Below are 20998 nucleotides of genomic sequence, written 5' to 3'. Positions count from 1 at the left end.
TTTTCTTTTTTTTAACTCTATTTACTATTTTTTCAGTTATTTTTACTACTAAAATATTCACTTTTTTATGTTTTATGGTCCAATTTCCCGATTAGATTTTAGCCTTCTTTTTTTTATTCGGTTTCATTTATTTTTACCGAGATTTAAATTTTATCAAGGCTTTAATTGAAAAAAATTTGCTTTTTTTATATCGTTATCATCTTTTTGGTTTTAACTGAAATATATTATTGACACAAATCCAATATGGTAATATCAGCGGTATGTTTTATTATTTTTTTTTTTTTTTTTAAAGATTGAGATCGTCACTTTTATTTTATTTTATTTTTCGATCACTAGATTTTTTAGCCATTGAAATATTTGAAATTTACAATTTACAACTCGAGCTGATTTTTAAAAATAATAATTTGAGCTTGAGAGTCTCAAGTCACGCGGTTATTCTATTATTTTCTGCAATGGATTTTTGTTTTATTTTACTAATTAAAAAAAAAAAATAATCAAATGGTAGCAATTTTTTTTTCCATTGCAGAAAAATATATCTGCCTTAAAATTATAATAAAACTAAAAAACTATTATTCTCTAACCCTAAAAAGCTTTATACAGCTAAACCTTATAAATAGTAAAAAAAAAAAAAGTAAGAAATAATTTAGACTTTAAAAACCGTTAAAAAAAAAAAAAAAAAAAAAAAGTAAAAATGTACCAATTGTTATTTTTCTTCAAGAAAGAAAAAAATTTAATCTTGGAAAGTAAAATCACGTACGATGAAATTGAACATAAGGGAATTCGTGATAGAATAAGGTGTCTCAGAGGGATCCGTCAGTCGAGACGAGAGCGTTTATCAGTGAACAGGACTAAATATATAACCCAACTAATGTATAATAATCGGGTCTATTTGAGTCCATCGTGAAGACGTGGAACCCTCGATCTATCAAAATCATTGCACACTGCTCATTGTTTGTTAATTTATTACGCAGTAATATTTATAATTATTTTATTAAATAATTAAATTACTCATCGCGTGTAACAGTGTACACTGTTTAAGATCGATCGATTGATCTACGGCTCACGCCACGATCGCTCGAGATCTTTTTTACATTTTTTTCCCTTCTTATTATTAATTTATAAATTTTGATAATTAACTTTTTTCTTTGTCGTATTGGCCATAGTTTATATACATTTAAAAAAAGTAAGAGCAAATCGTGATTAATTGGCAAGTCAGTACGTTCGATCAATCAAAATCGCAGCACACTGTCGATGCGTAATAACGATAATAATAATATTAATGTTAATGTTGATGATAATAATAATAACAATAATAATAATAATAATAATAATAATTATTATTATTATTATTATAATTAAATGATAAATACATCATAAAGTGCTACACATATTATTGCGCGTGGTTTGTATGCACAGTTAATTACTATTGGTGCCAAATAAACAAAACTATAAAAATATATATACAAATAAATTTATTTATATATATTTATACTTATGTACACATTTATTTATGAAGGTGCAACAGTATGCAGTGTTTAAGATCAATCGATCGTTAAAAGACAAGCGTTAATAGTTATCGGCACATATATTTCACTCAAACTCTCATTGAGACTGACTAAGGATAGTGATAGTAAAATAAATATTGTCTATTGAAATATTATTGTTATTTTGTTTAAAAGTGCTTTAAAAAATAGCAGAAGCCAATTTAATGAATTTTAAATCGTGTCACAACTCATCTGTGTGAGTGGATTTATTATTAATATTAATAAAATATAAATAATAATTGTTTTAATTGAATTATTTTGAATTTAAATTTATATTTAAATAAGTTATAAAAATAATATAAAATGATACGTGAATAAAAAGTGTCAGTTGGTGTTTGATTGAGATTTTTATTTGGGAGAGAAAGGAAGTGGATTGGCATGTTTACTTACCGAGGAGTGAGGCGAAGACCATGACGAAACAAGTTCCCAGGTAGACATCGATGGACTTGACGTAGGAGATTTTGGGGAGGGCCGCGTTAGTCGAGGACATGAGGGTTGTCATGGTGAGCACAGTGGTTACTCCGAGGGCGACCCGAGCGGGGGTTGCGTTTCGGTTTAGCCAAAAGCTCACCCATGAGATTATCACGATTAATCCCGAGGGTATGTAGATCTGGATCAGGTAGTAGCCCATCGATCGCACGAACTGGATCTCACATGCTAGCCGAGAATAATTTCCTGTAATTAAACCAAAGTTAGATTTTTTTTTTTCATTTTTTTTTCTTTTTCTTTTTCATCAACCCTTTGTTATAAAAAATTATTTATTGCCAAATAAATTCACTGTCCAGTCATAGAGATACTTTTTGTTATTTTATTCAACAAAAAGTATATTTATATTTGTCATAAACAAATTTTTTATTTTAAATAAATTTAAATATAAAACATTTTTTTTTTTATTTAGAATTTTTATCGACCTATTCGTGTTACTTGTCCGTTCATTCGTATGTCCGTTGGTGCATTATTATTTGGTTTTTTTTCCTATTTTTTATTTCATATTTCAATAAATAATATAGAAAAAAAAAAAAAACTTTCGTTCATTTAAATATTCTATTGTTTACTTTAATATATATATTTTTGTTATCGTTATTTATGATATATATATATTTTTCTAATGTTTTAATTTGAACGGTGACAAAAAATATTATAATTTAAAAAATTTATTCTCGAGTTTTATTCTCTTCATCTTCTGTTCCTTCTTTACTCAGTTGGTTACTCCAAAGAATGAAATTGCAAGCTTGACTTTTTCTTCTTCACTCAGTAATATAAACGCAAATATAAAGTTGAAGAAAAGACGACTGGAAAAACGTCAAAGAGAATAAAGTCGTACTAGAGGGTGGGGATAAAGTAAAAGAAATAAAAATGATAAAAGATAAAGGATAAACGCGCAAGGAGAGCTTTTCTTCTTGATATTATTGCTGGGTACGTCCTCGTTAGTTCCAGGCCCGCTTGACCTACACAATCATACTTTTAAGTCACAACCTTGTCGTATGCTTACACATTTACATCTATACGTAAACTATATTTATCATTACCATATAAATATATATATACCATATACAAGTCGCTAAATCAGACCGACTGTACTTTGACCTTTTCCAACACGGCAGTCTCGTCGCTATATTTGTATTCAGCAATTTCACTTGGGAATAACGTTGAATCAGAAAATGAAATCGGATTTATTTAATAATTCACAATCTCGTGATATCTCATTCGTTTTTTTTCTTTTTCTTCTACTTCTTTTTTTTTTTTTTTTTTAGCTTGTATTCAAGTACTCTACTATACCCATTGGAATTCCAATCCCGTGGGATTGTTCTCTATTGAAAATTCAAATTCTTTTAATTCTTTTCTATTATAAATTTTATCATATTCTATTCTCTATTTTTAAAATTATTAAACCCATATATTAAATATTATTAAGGGGGTATATAAGTGTAATTTATAATTACGACAGTTTGTTATTATTCATCAACAGAAAATCATTGAAATGACTTTTTTATTTTTAGAAAATTCAATAAAATCCAGACGGATTTTTTTTCCTTAGTTAAAGTTGCAAGTACACGAGTAAGTAAAGTAACTAAAAAATAATAAAATTCTTTGTCCACAAGCTTAATGTGTTTTCTTGATAAGAGTACCCAGTATTACCGAGAGAGGGCGACAGTTCGGTGGCGTCCTCATTTCTTTGTTCATTTTACCTAAACCGTCACCAGTCGTCTTTTCCGTAAAACTTTATACCTCTCATACACTTTTTATCATTGAGATTTAACTTTTTTATTCATTTCGTTACTTATCTATCCTTTTCTATTTTTCGTGGTAAATTTTTTATATTCTTTTTTTTTTTTTTTTCAACATTTTTCCGAGTCTCCGATGACGTGAGGATTTATCACCTTTGTGTCCGAGGACATTCTTCAGCAATTTAGCGATGCGCTGGCTGGTAAAAGCCAACACATCCCATAGGATGAATTTCGCGTCTACAAATAATACGATGGATTGGAAATAAAGTGTCCGATTTAAACCATCACTCGGTTTTATTTTCTTCATTTTATTTTATCTTTACACTTTTTATTTCCAATAATTCAACCTCCACTTTTACGAATGAATAATTTACCTCAATTTTTTTTTACTTGCGATAAAAAATTTCTCTCCATTTTCGAACATCCATTTTTCGATAGAATCTCCTTTTTTATTTTTTTTTTTATCCCCGCCAGCTTTAAAGTAACGAAGTTAAACATTTGAATCCGTTCAATCGTCTCAACGTTCTTTTATTATTATTATTTTAAAATAAATTATCTTGAGAAAAATTGTGACTTGCATTGGTTGTGGTTAAAATTTTTTGTATCTCAATCCTTTTTTTTTTTTAACTGTAAATCAGTTGATACAGAAAAATAAAAAGTATTTTCGGAGACAGAAAAATAGTGTCTTATATATTTTCCATTTCTTTATTTAAACTCTACTCTACTCCAGCAATTCTATATATAGATTGAAGAATTTACAGTTTGTAAGCCTGATCTCGTTTCATTCGAATGCAACCTCGTGATTTAAGAGAAAACCTTTTGAGAAAAGCCTGGCGTTTGATCGTGACTGATTGGAGGCGAGTTTTATCAAAGGGATAAGAAAGGAGAGACAAAGAAGTATATGACGACAAAAAAATCAAAGAAATCAGTTTAAATCACAATCATTTATATGTTTTTTTTTTTTTTTTCTTTTCTTTTGTCACTGTCATATTCAAAGTGTTTCATTTAACAGTTTGTGATTTTTTAGCACAAGCTAAAATTAATTTTTTCTCTGCGTTAATTATTTAAATTCATTTTACCGTAAAAAAAAAAAAAAAAAAAAAAAATAAATAAATATAAAATTAAATTAAGTTTGTCTGTAATAAAAGAAAGGACTATATGTTGTCGTGTACTTGAGTATGCCCATGGGTGACAACAACCTATTGTAGTACCAGCAGCAGCTTCTAACCGACGTAAGCTCATGACAATGTAATGTTAAGAGAGCTTTTTCAAGAATACCAGGAGGCGAATTCACGAGATGAAGGAATTAAATAGAGAATAGAGAATACACTAAAGTCTATTTCAGAGCCACATTCATTAAATATTGAGACTTGGATGAGGTCAGGACCTTATTCAGTTTCCCAGCTTCGATATGTCTACCCCTGCACACTACTTTATTACTTTATCTATTATACAGAATTGTACACCCAGTGCATCAAACTAAGTTTTATTCTCTATAATAAACTTATTATTTTTTATTTTACCAAGTAATTACTTTTTATAAATATTTTAAAATTTAAATTTTATACGTGTAAACATATGGAATGTAGAGAGCTTGGGTCTGTAGGCTGCTAACAAAATGTAAATTCACTACTGCCTATATAGTACAATACAGTCGAACACAAGTCGAGCAAGTGTACATGTGTGTGTGCGGGTGTGTGTAAGGGTGTGTGAAGGTTGACGGGGGTCGCGCACGCGAGATCTGCAAGGATTAACTAACGGATTAAGAGTATGGGAATCGTTCTTGGCAAGTTGTTGGTGAAGTGAGATTAGCGCGTTTCAATCTGATACTGAAGACCATTTTCTTATTTAATACTGATAAATGTTTCAATTTAATAAATTTTACCTTTAACTATACTTTATCTATTAAAATTATTTTATTTATAAAATTTAAATTGAAACCTGCGTAAATCTCTCCTATTGACAAAATAATTATTTTCAAATTTATTAATTAATTACAACTTGTAGCTTCCGGTGGATTTTCGTTAGTGAGTAAACTACTTTCTCGGAGGAAATGTTTCCCCAGAGGTTTTTCCTGAACTAAACTCGGTAAGTTTGGCCACGGAGCCAGATGTAGTAGGATATCTTCAACCAAGTAAATTACGGTTTCAAGCCCTTCAAAGACCCGGCATTTTAGTGCCACCAACGTCAATCACCGAGACCATTCGACTTGTTAGTCTCTTTTAATTACTCAGATTCGCCCCTTATCTACTCACTAATTTACGCGAAAATATCTCACCAATTTTTTAAAATCAATAACTAGTTAGGTGATGATGTCACTATGAATAAATAACGTTTATTTAAAAAAATACTAAAGTGAAATTAATTAAAAAAGCGAGTACATTAATTATTAATATTGTAGAGTTAAAAAATTAAAAATTTTTAAGATTATTTTTTCTCATTAAAGAAATATGACGAGCGTATTTGAGAAGTCATTAAAAGCTGACATTAGTAAAGCTCTTAGCTGGAGTTTGTGTAAAAATAGTAGAGTTATTTGTATATATATATATATGTTGTTATGGATACAGCCAAGTGGCAATGAGTCTCGGAAACGGGAATCGGTGATGAAGAGGCCCGGGTGGTATCTCCATCCAGCCTAGGAGAGAAATAGACCCGGATAATTCAGCTCGAGGAAGAAGCTTTTGCTCATCTGTAGGTCAGTCAGTGTGATCCGAGTCGTAATTAAAGCCTTCATCAAACTAAGTAGGAGCTTCGGATGTATAAAGCTCCAAGGTACCCTTTATATTCCGAGCATCCGGTCTCGGAGCCTTTGCAAGCTTGTCTGGCTGACATATACACGACACAACTTTACTTGGATCACTGACGCTGGACACTTGACTCCAATAAATCTTAATTAATTGATACCTACAGTTCTTTAAGTCAATGACTCGTTAATATAATTCTCCGCATCTCCATTCTTTTTATCTCCGCTAATGTAATAAATTTTATAGCTTCTCTTATTACTGTAGATTTTCCAACATTGAGAGAAGTAGACTCTACAATTATGATTAAAAAATGTCTGAAAGCATTAAAAAAATTAAAAAAAAAAAAAAAAAAATTATTATAATTATAATAATAAAAAAAAAATAGTTGAGAGAAGTCTAGTGGGGATAATAAGCTTCTGGAGAGTGTTCGTTGGAGATGATTATCTCTGTCTAGAGTTATGGAAGCTATTCACTGCCAACGTAATAGAAGTGACGCTTGAATTTCTAAGGAAATGAAAGAATTCCAGAATCTATTCACTTTCAACTTTTTTTTTTTTTTTAACAAAATTTTCACATATTTTCATTTTTTTAAAAATAATATTCAAAGTTATTTATTCATAGAAATGAAATATTTGTTTTACGAATTGGTGTCCTTTTATATAGTAAATATATGTTGAGTATAAAAGTCGACGTACGCTCAGACGGCATATATTTAACTCAGTAAGTAGAAATAGCCCAACCTAGTTAGACAATGATATCGAACAGTTTGAGTGGATATTGTAGGTATTGGTCGGGCACCAATATTTGGTCTCTCAAGTACTAGCTATATACAGTATTATCAAACAAATATTTACTCGTAACATATTACGAATCTATCGGGCGTGAATATTTAATCACGTGGGCAAAGTTCAAAAAGACCTGAAATCAATATCCACCAAACCAAATATAATAATAATAATAATAATAATAATAATAATAATAATAATAGTTGTATAAAAAAGTATATCAGATATTTAAATTACCTTATGAATTGAATCAAATACGAATGTATGCTCGGATTAGATCTAAATGATTAGATCTCGTCGCTCAAGTAGTCACGTTATTGTATGATCAGACAATATAATCTCAGTTATTTGAGCAATTACTATTTGGTATAATTAAATATCAATATTTATCCTCTTAATTAAACGTTTCTTAATGCAAATTAAATCAAATATTTGACAGACAACAACAAATTAAATAATATGATTTAAGTTAATTAAGTAAATGTGGTCGTTCTTAGTGAGACGCATTAGCAGTTTTGGCACGCGATTATTTTTATAAATATTTCAACAATAGATGAGGATTAAATGCGCTGCATTAAATGTTAATAATACATTACTATTCACCGCGTAATGTATTCATTATAAGATAATGAGTAAAAAAAAAAAGAAATAAAGCGCACGGTGAATAAACCCGGGGTAATTATTCGCGTGAAAGCTCTTACAGTCTGATTAACTCTATATCCTCGATTTGATCCATTAAATCGGATATTATAATAGATGCGAGTCGCATATCGTACCACATTTACATATACGCGTATATCGTTAATACACGAGTTGTAGTACGGAACATTGCTTTAGAACGAGCTCAACACTCGTGTAATCTACGCTCCATAGTCTACTCTTCTTTCACGTCCTCTCTGTCGTATATAACCGGGATACATATATATCTATACTACATGCATTCTCAATACTAAATTCATTCATGAATAGCTTGACAATGTTGAAAGGATTACTTGGATGTTGAAACTGTTATCGACGGGATATCTATTACTGTCATTTGTGAAGATTTACAAATCTATTATATTAATTACAAGACCTTGTACTACGGAATTTATCTATTTTTTTTTCTTTTCTTTTTTTTTAAGCACTACGTCAGATAAATATTGAGACTAAATTGAAATTCAAGGCTAGCGTGTTCTAGTTAGACTTGAATTAAAGGTAACGAATGAAAAGACGCGAAGAGTATGAAGAGGATGAAAAAAAAAAAAAAAAAGGATGAAAGAAACGGAAAGAAGAGGAAAACTGGCAATATGCTGGCTCTTATAAATCAAGTTCTTGAAATCAAACTGTCTTTTCATGAAATTCCATTTACTATTCTTCACTAGCTCAGGATTTCTTTTCACTTTCAATCGTATCCACTTTTCATTCATTTCTTAAACGTGTATAATTTTTTTTTTAAACATTTCTTAACATTAGTTTTCCTTATTTTTTTATTTTCCTCCTTTATCAGTACTCGGCGTTGGGACAAAATTTTTTTTGTTCATTCTTTTATTATGTCTATTTTTCATGACTATTGCTCATCGTCTTCATCGACGTCGATTGTGTGTCACGTGTTCCAGCAGTGTGCTCTTTCTCATTCCGCGCACGGCTGAACAACCATTTCCGTTTGTCGATATTTCCCGGCAAAGAGAAAGAACAAGAAAAGACATCAAGTATACGACTAGAGAGAAGTAGCCCGTAGGCGAACTACTCAAGGACTACTACTACTTTTTTTTTTTTTTTTTTTTTTTATTATTATTATTACTACTTCTACTACTTTAACATTTTTCCAAAAACAATTTAGACTGAGGCCTGAGGCAGAATACCGAAATAAAAATTTTTTTTATATTTCTTTGATCAACTTGTTTTTTGTAACTATTTTTCGGCGAAAGTAATAGAGTCATCATTATATGACTGATGAAATTGGTTTTGTCTATTTCTTATCGTTTCTTGTAACGGAAATTAGTAGTCTTCGATACAAGTTAAGTCTATCTTTTAAAAGTTATCATGATTCGAGCGGAAATTCATGTTTCCTCTGTTCAATATCTATACCAATACTGTTGAATAAGGAAATTAGATCTGTATAAACATTATTAGATTTTATTTCAAAGAACATCAATATAACATGAAAAATAAATTTTCAGTAAAAAAGTACTGTGAGGTAGGAAAAAACAAAAAAAAAACAAGTATAATGAGGTCGGTCAGGGATATATATTGTCATTATCATACATTACCGGTAGTGAGGCTGATTTCCATTGCGCGTTGCCGATGTCCGAGGACCTTGAACTGGGGGAGAGAAACCTCACTGCTGACACCGACACTGTTTGGGCCCTCGTTCCATTTGTACCGGATATCCCGCATCGTATATCCGACTGTAAATAAAATAGAGAACCCCCTGGTGTTGATACACACCTACCGGAACCCACGTCAACACACGCACGTTCCGAGGGGGCCTCCACTTACCTCACACACGACATCCACCATATTGTACGCCAAATAATTTATTAAAATCCTTTGTTCTTTTTTGCCATGTCCATTGTCCTTTACCTTCCCCGAAAACCTAGTTCGGTGGCTAAACTTTTTTTTCATTCATGTTGTTTTTGTTTCACTATTTATTTTAGTTTTTTTTTAAAGCCGTGTGTGTGTGTGTGTTGCAGAGCTACCACGGAGCTTCGTTTGTAGTAATTTTAGTTTTTTTATTTATTTTCGGTTGGTTACTTTTTCTTTTTTAAAGAAAAAAGGAATAGATTGAGAGAAAAATCCCAAGAGGATGAGATTCGACCACGCGTGAACTAACGGCCGGAAGAATCTGGAAGCTCCGCGGGGAATCGTGTGTGCTTTGCAAGTATAAATGTATAAAAAGGAATAACAAAATATAAAAAAATGAAAAAACCCTTGAGTATAAAAAGGAGTAAAAGGAAGGAATAGATAAAGGAAGAAGATCTTAGTGGTGCAATGGTGTAGAAAATAAAACATTGTTCAATTTGTGTGTACACATCGACGAAGGCAGACCAGAGAGACCAAAGAGAGACCAAAGAGGTCTATCTTTTTATTTTCATTTCTATTTCTATTTTTTCAATTTATAAAAACAAAAAGATAAAAAACCTTTTACTTTTTCACTACTTTTCGTTTGATTTTTCTCTGGTCTTGTTTATTTTTCCTCATTGGATATGGAGAGGATTTAACAAAAAATATATACAGGATTATAGAAGCATCACAAATCTTGATGCACATCTATCTATACATATATATTTGTTATTTATTTTCAACATATATGTAAATGTGAGTGTATTTGTGTTCTAACCTGTAGATAGTTGTATGTTTCGTTGTCGCTGCCTGTGCCCGAGTACGCGAAACTGCGGCAGTTCCACCTCGCTTGAGATGCCGACTGATTGATAGCCAGCGTTCCATTTGTACCGAATATCGCGCATTGTGTATCCAACTGCCGAGACAATAAAATACAAAAAAATATTTTTCCAATCTAACGTACATAACAACAGTAATAAAATTTTTCATAGGGCTTGCAAGGGCTTTATTTCCGGTTTCAGTTTCATATCAAATCTCATTTTACTTGGATACCGTATTACACTACTCGGGTTATTTATGCCCATTTTTAAATTACTACAAATGTTCTCTCTGCTGAAACACTATCATTTAAAAGCATTTCAAATAATGTTCGTTCCCTTTGTGACGGAAAATTTTATCTCCGTTCAATAACTTGATATATATGTTATTTTTTATTCCAGTTTCAAATTACAAAAGGCGAAACTCTGTCCCTTGAAATAATTTTTTTCCATTAAAAAATTTTAAAATCAGTATGAGAGAACATTTGTGATCATTAATTAAAAATTTAATAACAGAAATTAATAATGCTAACAGTAAATAACACAAATTATATCACAAGAAATAGTAAATATTTAATTACTGAATTATATTATTTAGCATTTATTGTAACAATAGTTACACATGTAAGTTTAATTAAGGCATTACAATTTCTTGTGTTCATACAACATGATTAATAACAACATTCCTGAGAAACGAAATCCGGTAGTAGCAATCGTTAGGTTACATCGCATTCCAGGTTTTCAAATGGCATTTGGCCGCGGGCACCTGCATAGCAAGCATTTGTCAGATTCTGGATTAAGTAATCTCGAGTATTCATGATTAAGTCTACCGATTGTTAGAGTTTTGCATTAGATTTCAATTTCAATTAGTTTCATTTTTTTTTTCTTTTCTTCATTTTATTTTACTTTACTCAAACTTTTTATTCTTTTTGTCATTCCTTGTCTAACTTATAAAAAATACAACTCAACTCAGTACTTGGTAAAATTTCCATTCCAATCGATAAACTCGATTTTCTTTTTCTATCAACTGGTGACGGTGAATACCAATTTTATCTGTTTGCAAACCAAATTAAATTTGTTTCCACGATTGTCAATATAAATTCATTCAATACAAATAACTTAATAATTTTTGTCAAACTCAACGATCAATAAATATATACATATATATTACAAATACTTGATTTTAAACTCATTATGCAAATAATGGCACCCAAGTGCCATTTGAAGTATTAAATACTCGCTGACTTATTTATTTACTTTTATTTATAACCAGTGCAGCTCAAATAACTTTTAAATATCTGTTGTTGTATTAAAGTGCGAATAATTAAAATTAAACAAATTAGTACTTTTTTTTTTTTTTTTTTGTTAATGCCAACTCATTGCTTATGAATAAGTAGCAAGGTTAACGATATTAATATACATAAAGTTTTTTTTATTTATTCATTTTCTTTTTAGTGCTCGTAGTATCACGAGAACATATATAAAGTGGTCAAGGACAACAAAAAATTGTTTTTACCTGGAGATTGAAAGAGATTGAATGAAAAAAAAATAACAAAGTTAAATGTTTCGTGCAAGCGTGCAATTGTGATTACTGCAATCCAACAACCGAATACAAATAGTTTGAAACTTTTTTTTTTTTTTTTTTTTTTTTTTTTTTTTTTTTTGAGAAACTCAATTAATAATATTCATTTTTGATTTTTACAATAACTTGCCAACAATTATCCTTTTTAAAGTTAAAATTTCTCTAACGAATTTACTTGGTATCCTAAATATTTTATGAATTTAATTAAATGTTAACAAATTTGTAATAATAAATATTTGAATTTATAACTAATTAAATAATGCACGCGTTTATAAAATAATGATAATAATATATTAGATAAAAGCGCTCGGGTATAGAGAGCATGTAGGATGAAAATGACGGTAAACATAGGAAAGAAGGAGAGGCAGTGGGGCGTGGGGAGACACAGGAGGAGAATCGAGTGTTTAGTAATGGGACGCGTTCAAAAGAGGGCGCTTACCCCTCTCTCGCCATGAACTCGCTCTTGCCAGCTATCTAGCCATCTATCTATCTATCTATCTATCTACTTGCTATCTCACTTGCTGTTTTGACATAATTGCATCTGCTGCTGCATGTCTAGTCCCGTATACCGACACTCGACATTTTGCTGGCGGGTACGGAAACTCTGAGTGCCAACTACACGATACATTGCTCGCGCGTTTTCTCTACACCAATACTCTCTTGTGAAATGACACGTGCACTCACTACTCTCTAACGAGAGTACGAGACAGATAAAATAGCTTGTGCTTGTCAATATTTTATAAAATATTGAAACAAATACTTAAACTTATATTTTTTTATTATAAACAAATGGAATTGAGTTTCTCATTAAGGTTCATGCGAATGAGATTAATTAAATAATGTATTATTGACTTAGGATAAAAGCTTTATCATAGAGGAAAGTTTAAACCTCAAGCACGTAATGCAATAAGCTCAGTATCATGCAGACATATATATCTATAATATAAATGGAACCGATACCTGGCCACGTAACTGAATACGTGGCCCGAAGTTGCTCTCGGTACATCACCAGAGAGTGAGAGAGTTTATAGTTTATAAATCGCAAAAGAAGAAACCTCGAGAGTTCAAAGTCCCGGCGGCAAATTTAACCAACTGGTGAGCTTGGAAAAACACTAGTGGGAAAGGAAAAGCTGAAAAATAAAAAATACCAACTACTCGAGTGTTTCTGACTTTTCTCACTCTTTTTTATACTTTAAACTACTGGAATATATATATATATGTATATAACAGAACCGGAAGTATTCGACGGCATTTTCCAAAGCCGCTTTAACTCACAGCTATTTCTAACTCTCTTACTCTCACTCTTCATCAACCGGCAGCAAGTTGTTGGAAAATTAAATGCCTCAGTAACCAACCAACCATTAACATTTTCTAGTTACTTTTTTTTTAAACGTCTTAACAAATTAACCGACTTATTTTAGATTTTTATTTTTAAATTAAATTTATTTAAATGCTTATCGATGCTTTAATTATTTTAATGAAAATATTTATCTAACTACATGCAGAACATGCGGATTAATATCTAGTTAAATAATTAATTAAACGCATGCACTGGCTAGATGCACAATGCGTTATTCGGTTATTTTATGAAAATAAAATCGATATCTGTCAATCGGCATCAGGCTGCGTAGGCTCCTTGAGGATTTTTGGCCTTTGGTCAGTGGCCCTCCCTCAAACACGAGGCTCAGTGCTGTCTTTTCGGACGCCTCTATGGCATATTATTGGCTTATTATTTAGTACTTATAATTATTTATATCATTTAATATCAAATAGCATTAGTTATGCTGCTTGTAATTTTATTAATTATTTACTTAGTTTATTATTATTTTTTTTATTGCGTACATGGCAAAAATTAAAATAGAATTATTATTTAGCAAAAGATTGGCTTATGTACAAAGAGGCTGTCGTGTTGTTTTTATGATACTTTTATTTATTTTTAAAAATTACAAAACGTTGCCAATAAGTTTCAATCAAATTTTTGAATTTATCTATAAAAATATCATTAAAACACTCTGGTATCAAACAGTGGAGACCCTTCGAATAAAAAAATGCATAGATATATATATGTATGTTAAAGAAAAATATACTCAGCATTAGATATTTAAAATCTATGAAAGAGCGTTATAGATTAATAATGATCAAAAACAGATTATAATTATGTATAAGAACTGATATAAATATTTTAAATATAAATAAAATTTTTCTTGGCAATTGAGCCTGAAGAAATTTCATTGGGAAATTTTTTCGTTGGTTATTAAGAAAAAAAAAGAATATTTTTTTGCACGTTCTCTTTATAACCATTCTCAAATTGAAGAAATTCATGGAAGGATCTCGTGAATAGATTGGATTTTTTTGCTATTACCCCCGTGGAGTACCGGACGATATGAATTTCCCCGGCGGGCGGAACGAAATTTTTAATAACACCAGAAGCCACCAGAGAAACCAATCATATATATATATATATATATATATATATATATGTATGTATATAAATATACTCTTGTTCTGGCAGGCTATGTATTATATATTATACGATCTTTTCCCGTGTGACTTGAATGAACTTTAGATGCCCGCTACAAATCGTCAGGGTTAAATTACATGCAGAATAAAAAAAAAAAAAAAAAAAAAAAAAAAAAAAATGTTGAGAGTTAAAGGGAGAGGCTGAAAGTAGTTCAAGTGTCTCATTAGTTCAGCTTGGATATGAAACAAGTGGTCGAGGAAAAAAATATAATAATAATATTCATAATAAAAATATATATGAGATACACGTCGTTTTTTGTATCTTTTGGTGTCTTTATAGTTATTTATTTTTGGATTATTTAAAATTAATGTGTAATTTAATGTGACAACTTTGTAGCGGGAGTTAGTGAAGTAGATGCCGTTTTTCGTCAGACGGAAAAATTATTCAAATGATTTTTTTTATTTAGTTTCATTGGTTTGTTTTAATTATTCCAGTTGTTATTTATTATTTTTAGTGCTTAGCACATTTGCAGATAAGCATGTGCTCAGTTGGCTGCACACAGTGCTATCATTGTGAGTACAATCACTGGATGAAATTTAAAATTAATATGATTTATGTGTGTATTTGTGAATGAACGAGTGAGTGAGTGAGTGAATTTGTGATTTTGTGGTGTCATAATAAACAATAAAAAAAATAACGGGAAGCGGGGGAGGAGTCTCTGTATGCAAAACTCATTTTTTAAACGGAATAGAAAAGACGAGGATGAAAAAAAAAATTTAAGTATTGCGTCGTGTATAAGTATGTAGAAAAAAAAAATAACCCCGAGGATAGAATAAAAGGGAAAACTTTTGTTACTCGTCAATATAAATTGGGACGACTATTTTCTTTTTTAATATTTTTTTTACTTCAGTGACCTGAAAATGAAATGAATTTTGGGAACTAAAATCTGTCGCAATTACTGAGTATTTTTCTTTTTTTTTTTTTTTTCATCGTTTTTTCGAGCGTTTATAAATTTTTTCAGCGCAATTTATTTTGTGTGAATTGAGTGGAATTTTTTAGTTGTTGCTTTATAAAAGTATTTTCTGCGTATTGTTTAAAATTGAATTTCAAATTTTATTTATTTCTGCTTTAGTTTTTCTATTCACAGTTTTATCGGTAGTCAGAATTTATTTTATATTAAACTCTTGTTCTAAGTTACTCACAGCTTTCAATTTCGATGTGACAAAGTTGTCGATCCATCGGGAAGTATTGTAGATTCATTGGACACGAAGCCGTGATTGTTAATCTAAAAAAATAAATAAATTTTATTTTTAATTTAAACTAACATTTATTCGTAATTATAAAAATTTTCATAGCCGCCTTGTAAATTTTAATAAAAATATGTAAATATGAATATATAAAATTAATTGCACAGAGTGCGTCGTATGATGAAATAGTTTGCCCTTTGGCATGTCTACCCTATTTTTAAAAATAATATTTTTTAAAAATCTCGCCTACAGCCATAAGTACTTGGCAAAACTGGAGGGTTTAATTATCCAGTGAACATAGGTGGTCATGCATATATACACGGGGTTATATTCTATGTTTTTCCGCTCGTTTTAGTTTTATTTAATTACCCGTAGGTAAATAAACTTGTGACTTTTTTTTTCTTCACTAAAGCCCAGGAAATATTTAAGTCTGAAAGAGAGTAACGGATTTAAATTATGTTTCCGATACAAATAATTTGAGTAAATTAGGAAAATACTATTTCTAATTATTTCGATTTATTATAACTCGATTAGCCGTTTGTGGGTTCAGTCATTTATTAGCTTATCCGTTTTGAATCACGATTGGCACTGTTCAAATCCAGTGGCCCTCGGTTGTGACTATGATGAATAAAATTATTAATACAATCTGACAGACCGTCAATCCGACTTTTCTCGCTAAATATCTTTCCAATAATTGTACTCGCGATATTTTATAAATAAATTTTCTCATACTTATTAAATACCTACAATCAATATTTGAAATTTTTTTCAAATGTCAATTAATTGACTATTTGAGTGAGACAACACTAAAATACATTTTGTTATTAAAGATAACAGAAAATTTTTTTTGTCAATACCAATCAACTTGATTTTAGTTTTTATTTGACAGAAAAAAAAAAAAAAGAAGAAGGGGTAAGTTAAATTTTCCAATACTCTGTGGTAAATAACATAAATGAAAATTGTGTAAACATAATCGTCAAATATTGACCTCAGGAAAAAAAAAAAAAAAAAAATATAAAAAACTGAGGCCGTTTGAAGTAGTAAATTTTCTCGGCAAAAAAGAAAAACGGGAGAGGGAAACTAAAAGGCAATCGATATTAGTGTTGGGTCGAACCGTCATCATACTGCTCTGATAACGAGACCGTCGCACGCAATCTGACGTTTCTCATTTTCCTCATTCGCTCGTCAATCATATCCATTAAATTATCGTTCGGTTTCTGCCCTCTGTAATCTTTCATATATTTTACGTTGCCACATACCTTGCCCCGTTAATACTCATTTAATATTAAATACTCATAAAATATATCTAATTGCGTTGAAATTTTTGTAAATAAAATTTAAAGTCTGCAAAGAGTTATTTTTTAAGCCCGTTTGATATTCAGCATTCATTTCACTTGAAATATAAATATGAATACAATAATTTGTTGCAATTAACAAGATAACTAGTCTGAATCGTACGGAGTCGAAGATATAAACATTATCGATTTCTAGGTTGCAATCGTTAAAACCGTAGTTAAGGGCACTTGCAAGTTTCAAGATATACCTAATAGCTTATTTTTAACGTTTAATGTACATCTAACTGGGTTTAAATGCTCGGTAGGTTGCCCCCGGATGATGGACGCTATTGCTTGTGGCCAATGAAAATTCCAATACCCGGCTTCCTGCACTCCCTCATCCCTTATCATATCCACCGAAAAAATAAAAAATCCACCAAGAAAATTCTCTGCATTAAATTTTTTATTTTTTAATATAACTTTTTAAATATCTTTTTATCGTACCTCGGTCATAAAAAATAATCTGCTCATAAATTTTACATGCTCATAAAGTACTTTTTTTTTTCATAATCATAAATTTTAAAAAAAATTAAAAAAACTTTAACGCATGTTAATTATTAAATCCCTGGTAGCAAACTGGGTTTTGTATTTAGGATCTAATAAATAGAGAAACGGCTTCCACGGTCGGATAATGTCCATTATAGTCTAAGAGGGTGTATAGAATTTGTTGGTACTGGGCATCCAACCGTATAATATATATCTATATATATATTTGTATGTAAGAGGATGGCTTTTGAATACAGTCGAGTTTGAAACGTTAATACGGAAATATCCGAGGGTAGTGAATGCTGTTCCGAGCCATGTACGATGACTAGAACGAGGACGAAGATGGGGAAATAGGATTCGAGAGGTAAATACAACCAACGGGACCAGAAGACCCGTGAAATAGCTTCGAGTATCTGAGATTCGATGAAAGGACTGCTGTTACTACTGTGTACTACTGTGTACTACTGTGTACCACCCACCCCTGGACTCTTTCTCTCCCGTTACTCTGGTAGCCCCTTTAAATTGATTCTGATCCGCTTTGTGTTAATGCTATGTCAAAGTAAATTCACCGTCAAAAGCTTAACAGACTTTGTGTAATTTTAAATTTAATTTGTTACTTTGTTAAATTCCTTTATTTTTTTATTACTTTTTACATTTGAATATTTAAATAATAAATATATAAATATAGATGTATACTCACCGTATACTCCGAGTAATACTGCCAGAATGATGTATACGAATGAACTCGTTGCTGGTGGTGGCAATGTGAAAGTACGACTGTTTTTCGTTGACAAAAAATGTATCTGGTACCCAGATATTTTTAATAAATTCCGAACCGACGCTCAGCGTTTCAACTCCAGGTCGCTTTTTAAATGCTAGCCGTGGGTCAGTCCAAAATTGCCGGAAGTAGAAATCCAACGTGAAATCCTATATTATCCCGGATGACACATAAAATAAAACATTTTAGAGAGAGAGTTTGTGACTTGGTAATTTCATTTCTCAAGCTCTAATATACATACATATGTACCATACATTTATATATATTAAGTTGAGAGATGAAAATGAACGTTGAAGATACGGAACTAAATGAATACGTTAAAAGTATGATAATAATAATAGTTATTAAAGTAATATTATAATAGTATAGAAATAATATTATTAGGATAGCAAGTAATTTATCTAAATTTATATAAGCCCATCTAAATATTTATGCACGTAGTAATGTATAATAGAAGGAAAACAAACTTTTAAATGATAAATTTATAATTTATGGATTTACATTTATCTTCATTCGACCTCACTTCAACGTTCCTCTTTAGATATTTTATTGTTAGAGTGCTCAGATTTATTAAAAAATAGTCCACTAACGAAGCCGTCGCGATCTTTTGATTAATATTTAAATTTTCTACTTAAACTAATTAGCTTTAATAATACTCTTTATTCAAATAGTTATTATTATAATTATTAGCTAATATATTTTCTTGCCGCAGTTTAAGGCCGATGCTGCTGCTCCTTCGCCTTCGCTTGATATTATTTTCATTATTTTTATATAAAACGCTCAAAAGAATTTTAATCGCGTTATTTTACAAGCAATTAGTATACATGCATTCTAACGCTATTATTGCATCCATAATTAATTTTAATAATTAACTAAAAACTTTTTTTTCTGCAGGAGTTTTTTTTTATCTAACAATATTGCGACCACTTCGTTTACTTGGACCTCAATCAATCATACTTTGTGGATTAAATAAATATCTTTTAAAAACAGTCGAAAGAAAAGAAAAAGATTAAATTAAGATGAGTAATAGGTAAGCTACAAGTTGGCTATCGTGCACTTTATTTAAATTTAACCGTTGCAAACAGTCATTACAAGACTAAACGGCTTAACGGCTGTCGTAATAATAATAATAATAATAATAATAATAATGCTGAGAAATAATTAAGATCGTTATAGAAAAATTAATGATACTGATCTTGAGATAAATATAACGTATACTTGAGATAAAAAACAAATATATAAAAGTTAGCCAGAGAAATAAAGTAATTGTATTTAAACTTTTCATAAGAGCTCTAAACTCAAGTTCTGTCTTAGTTCGGTGACGCGCTCGTTAGAGGCGCTCATTCAGTCACGTGATCATTAGTAGCCAAGCTATTTTACTCTATACGGTTTTCTTGTTCATTTTCTTCTTTTAAATTTTTTTTATTTAGTTTTTTAGTCTACTCTTTTTTTTTTTTTTTTTTTTTTTTTCTACTCTGTTCAGCGAGAGGTAATGAAAGAAGTTACCGGTTCGCCTTAAATCAGTCTGAGACTTTTTTGCTCTTATTCTCGCTAGTCTACTGGTACTCTCTCAAAAAGTATCGGCTTCAATACTCGTAAGATTGACTGCCACTCTTCAGAGTCTTAAGGCTAATTTTCATGAGAACTTGGACTTGCTACTTTCATTACTAACTTTAAAATTTTTTTTTCTCTCATCTTATAAATCGTTATCGACTTTAATTAATGAAAAAAGAAAAAGAAAAAAATTCCATTACTATTACTAAATTAAAGTGGACGATGGCCATCTTGAAGCAAAATATAAATAAATTTAGTAACTAAAGATAATAAATTATTAAATTTAGATAAATGAGTTAACTCGTTCCAAGGAGTAGGTTCAAAAGTAAAGGAGTAAAATAAGACGTGATAACGTCACGGAAGGAAGTATGTGGTATAGAAAATAAGTACATACATATATATTAATATATGTATGCATGTATGTATATAATATGAAGATATTTATATGTTATATGAAGAGCTGAGGAAGAAAATTTACTGTAGAGTAGTTAACGAAATATTCATGCTGCATGCGCTGTACTAACGTGCGTGCGTTTTAGTGAATAACACAATATTAGTGTCAGATATATATATATATATGTTAATATTTTATAAATATATGTATATATAATGCACATGTATGCACGGTATATGTTGGAACGGCTGAGTGTACACTCATACACCCAGAATCCTTATGCGTACTTGTGCATTTTCTAATGCCACCCTCCACCGCATGCCTTGTGAGTCCGACTCGAGTCTCGAGTCACTTTTAAATCCAGGGGCTTTACTTGAAGATCAACTGAGTCTTGTTATATTTTAAAAAACATCTTTAATCCTCTGAAAGTCTTGTCTTTTTGACGTACTTTTCATATTTTTAAGATTAACTTTTTTTTCCTGCTTTTATAAATTAGGGA

At 30.4% G+C, this 20998-nt stretch overlaps 1 protein-coding gene across 2 annotated transcripts in view; it reads right to left on the bottom strand.

Moving 5' to 3' along the window:
- Window positions 1-20998, bottom strand: part of LOC103572802 (gamma-aminobutyric acid receptor subunit beta) — a 74085-nt gene that overhangs the window by 4420 nt on the left and 48667 nt on the right. For both annotated transcript variants that reach the window (XM_008551582.1, XM_008551583.1), the window contains exons 4-7: window positions 18474-18700; window positions 15909-15991; window positions 9554-9691; window positions 1935-2219 (exon numbers count right to left, since the gene is read on the bottom strand). In XM_008551582.1, the coding sequence (XP_008549804.1) occupies window positions 1935-2219; window positions 9554-9691; window positions 15909-15991; window positions 18474-18700 (733 nt within the window). The remainder of the gene's footprint in view (window positions 1-1934; window positions 2220-9553; window positions 9692-15908; window positions 15992-18473; window positions 18701-20998) is intronic.

The sequence above is a fragment of the Microplitis demolitor genome, chromosome 6 (genome assembly GCF_026212275.2).
Source record: "Microplitis demolitor isolate Queensland-Clemson2020A chromosome 6, iyMicDemo2.1a, whole genome shotgun sequence".
In the NCBI taxonomy this organism is placed as follows: Eukaryota; Metazoa; Arthropoda; class Insecta; order Hymenoptera; family Braconidae; genus Microplitis; species Microplitis demolitor.
Note: the sequence above shows the minus strand (reverse complement) of the source record. Positions and strands in the feature narration are given on the sequence as shown.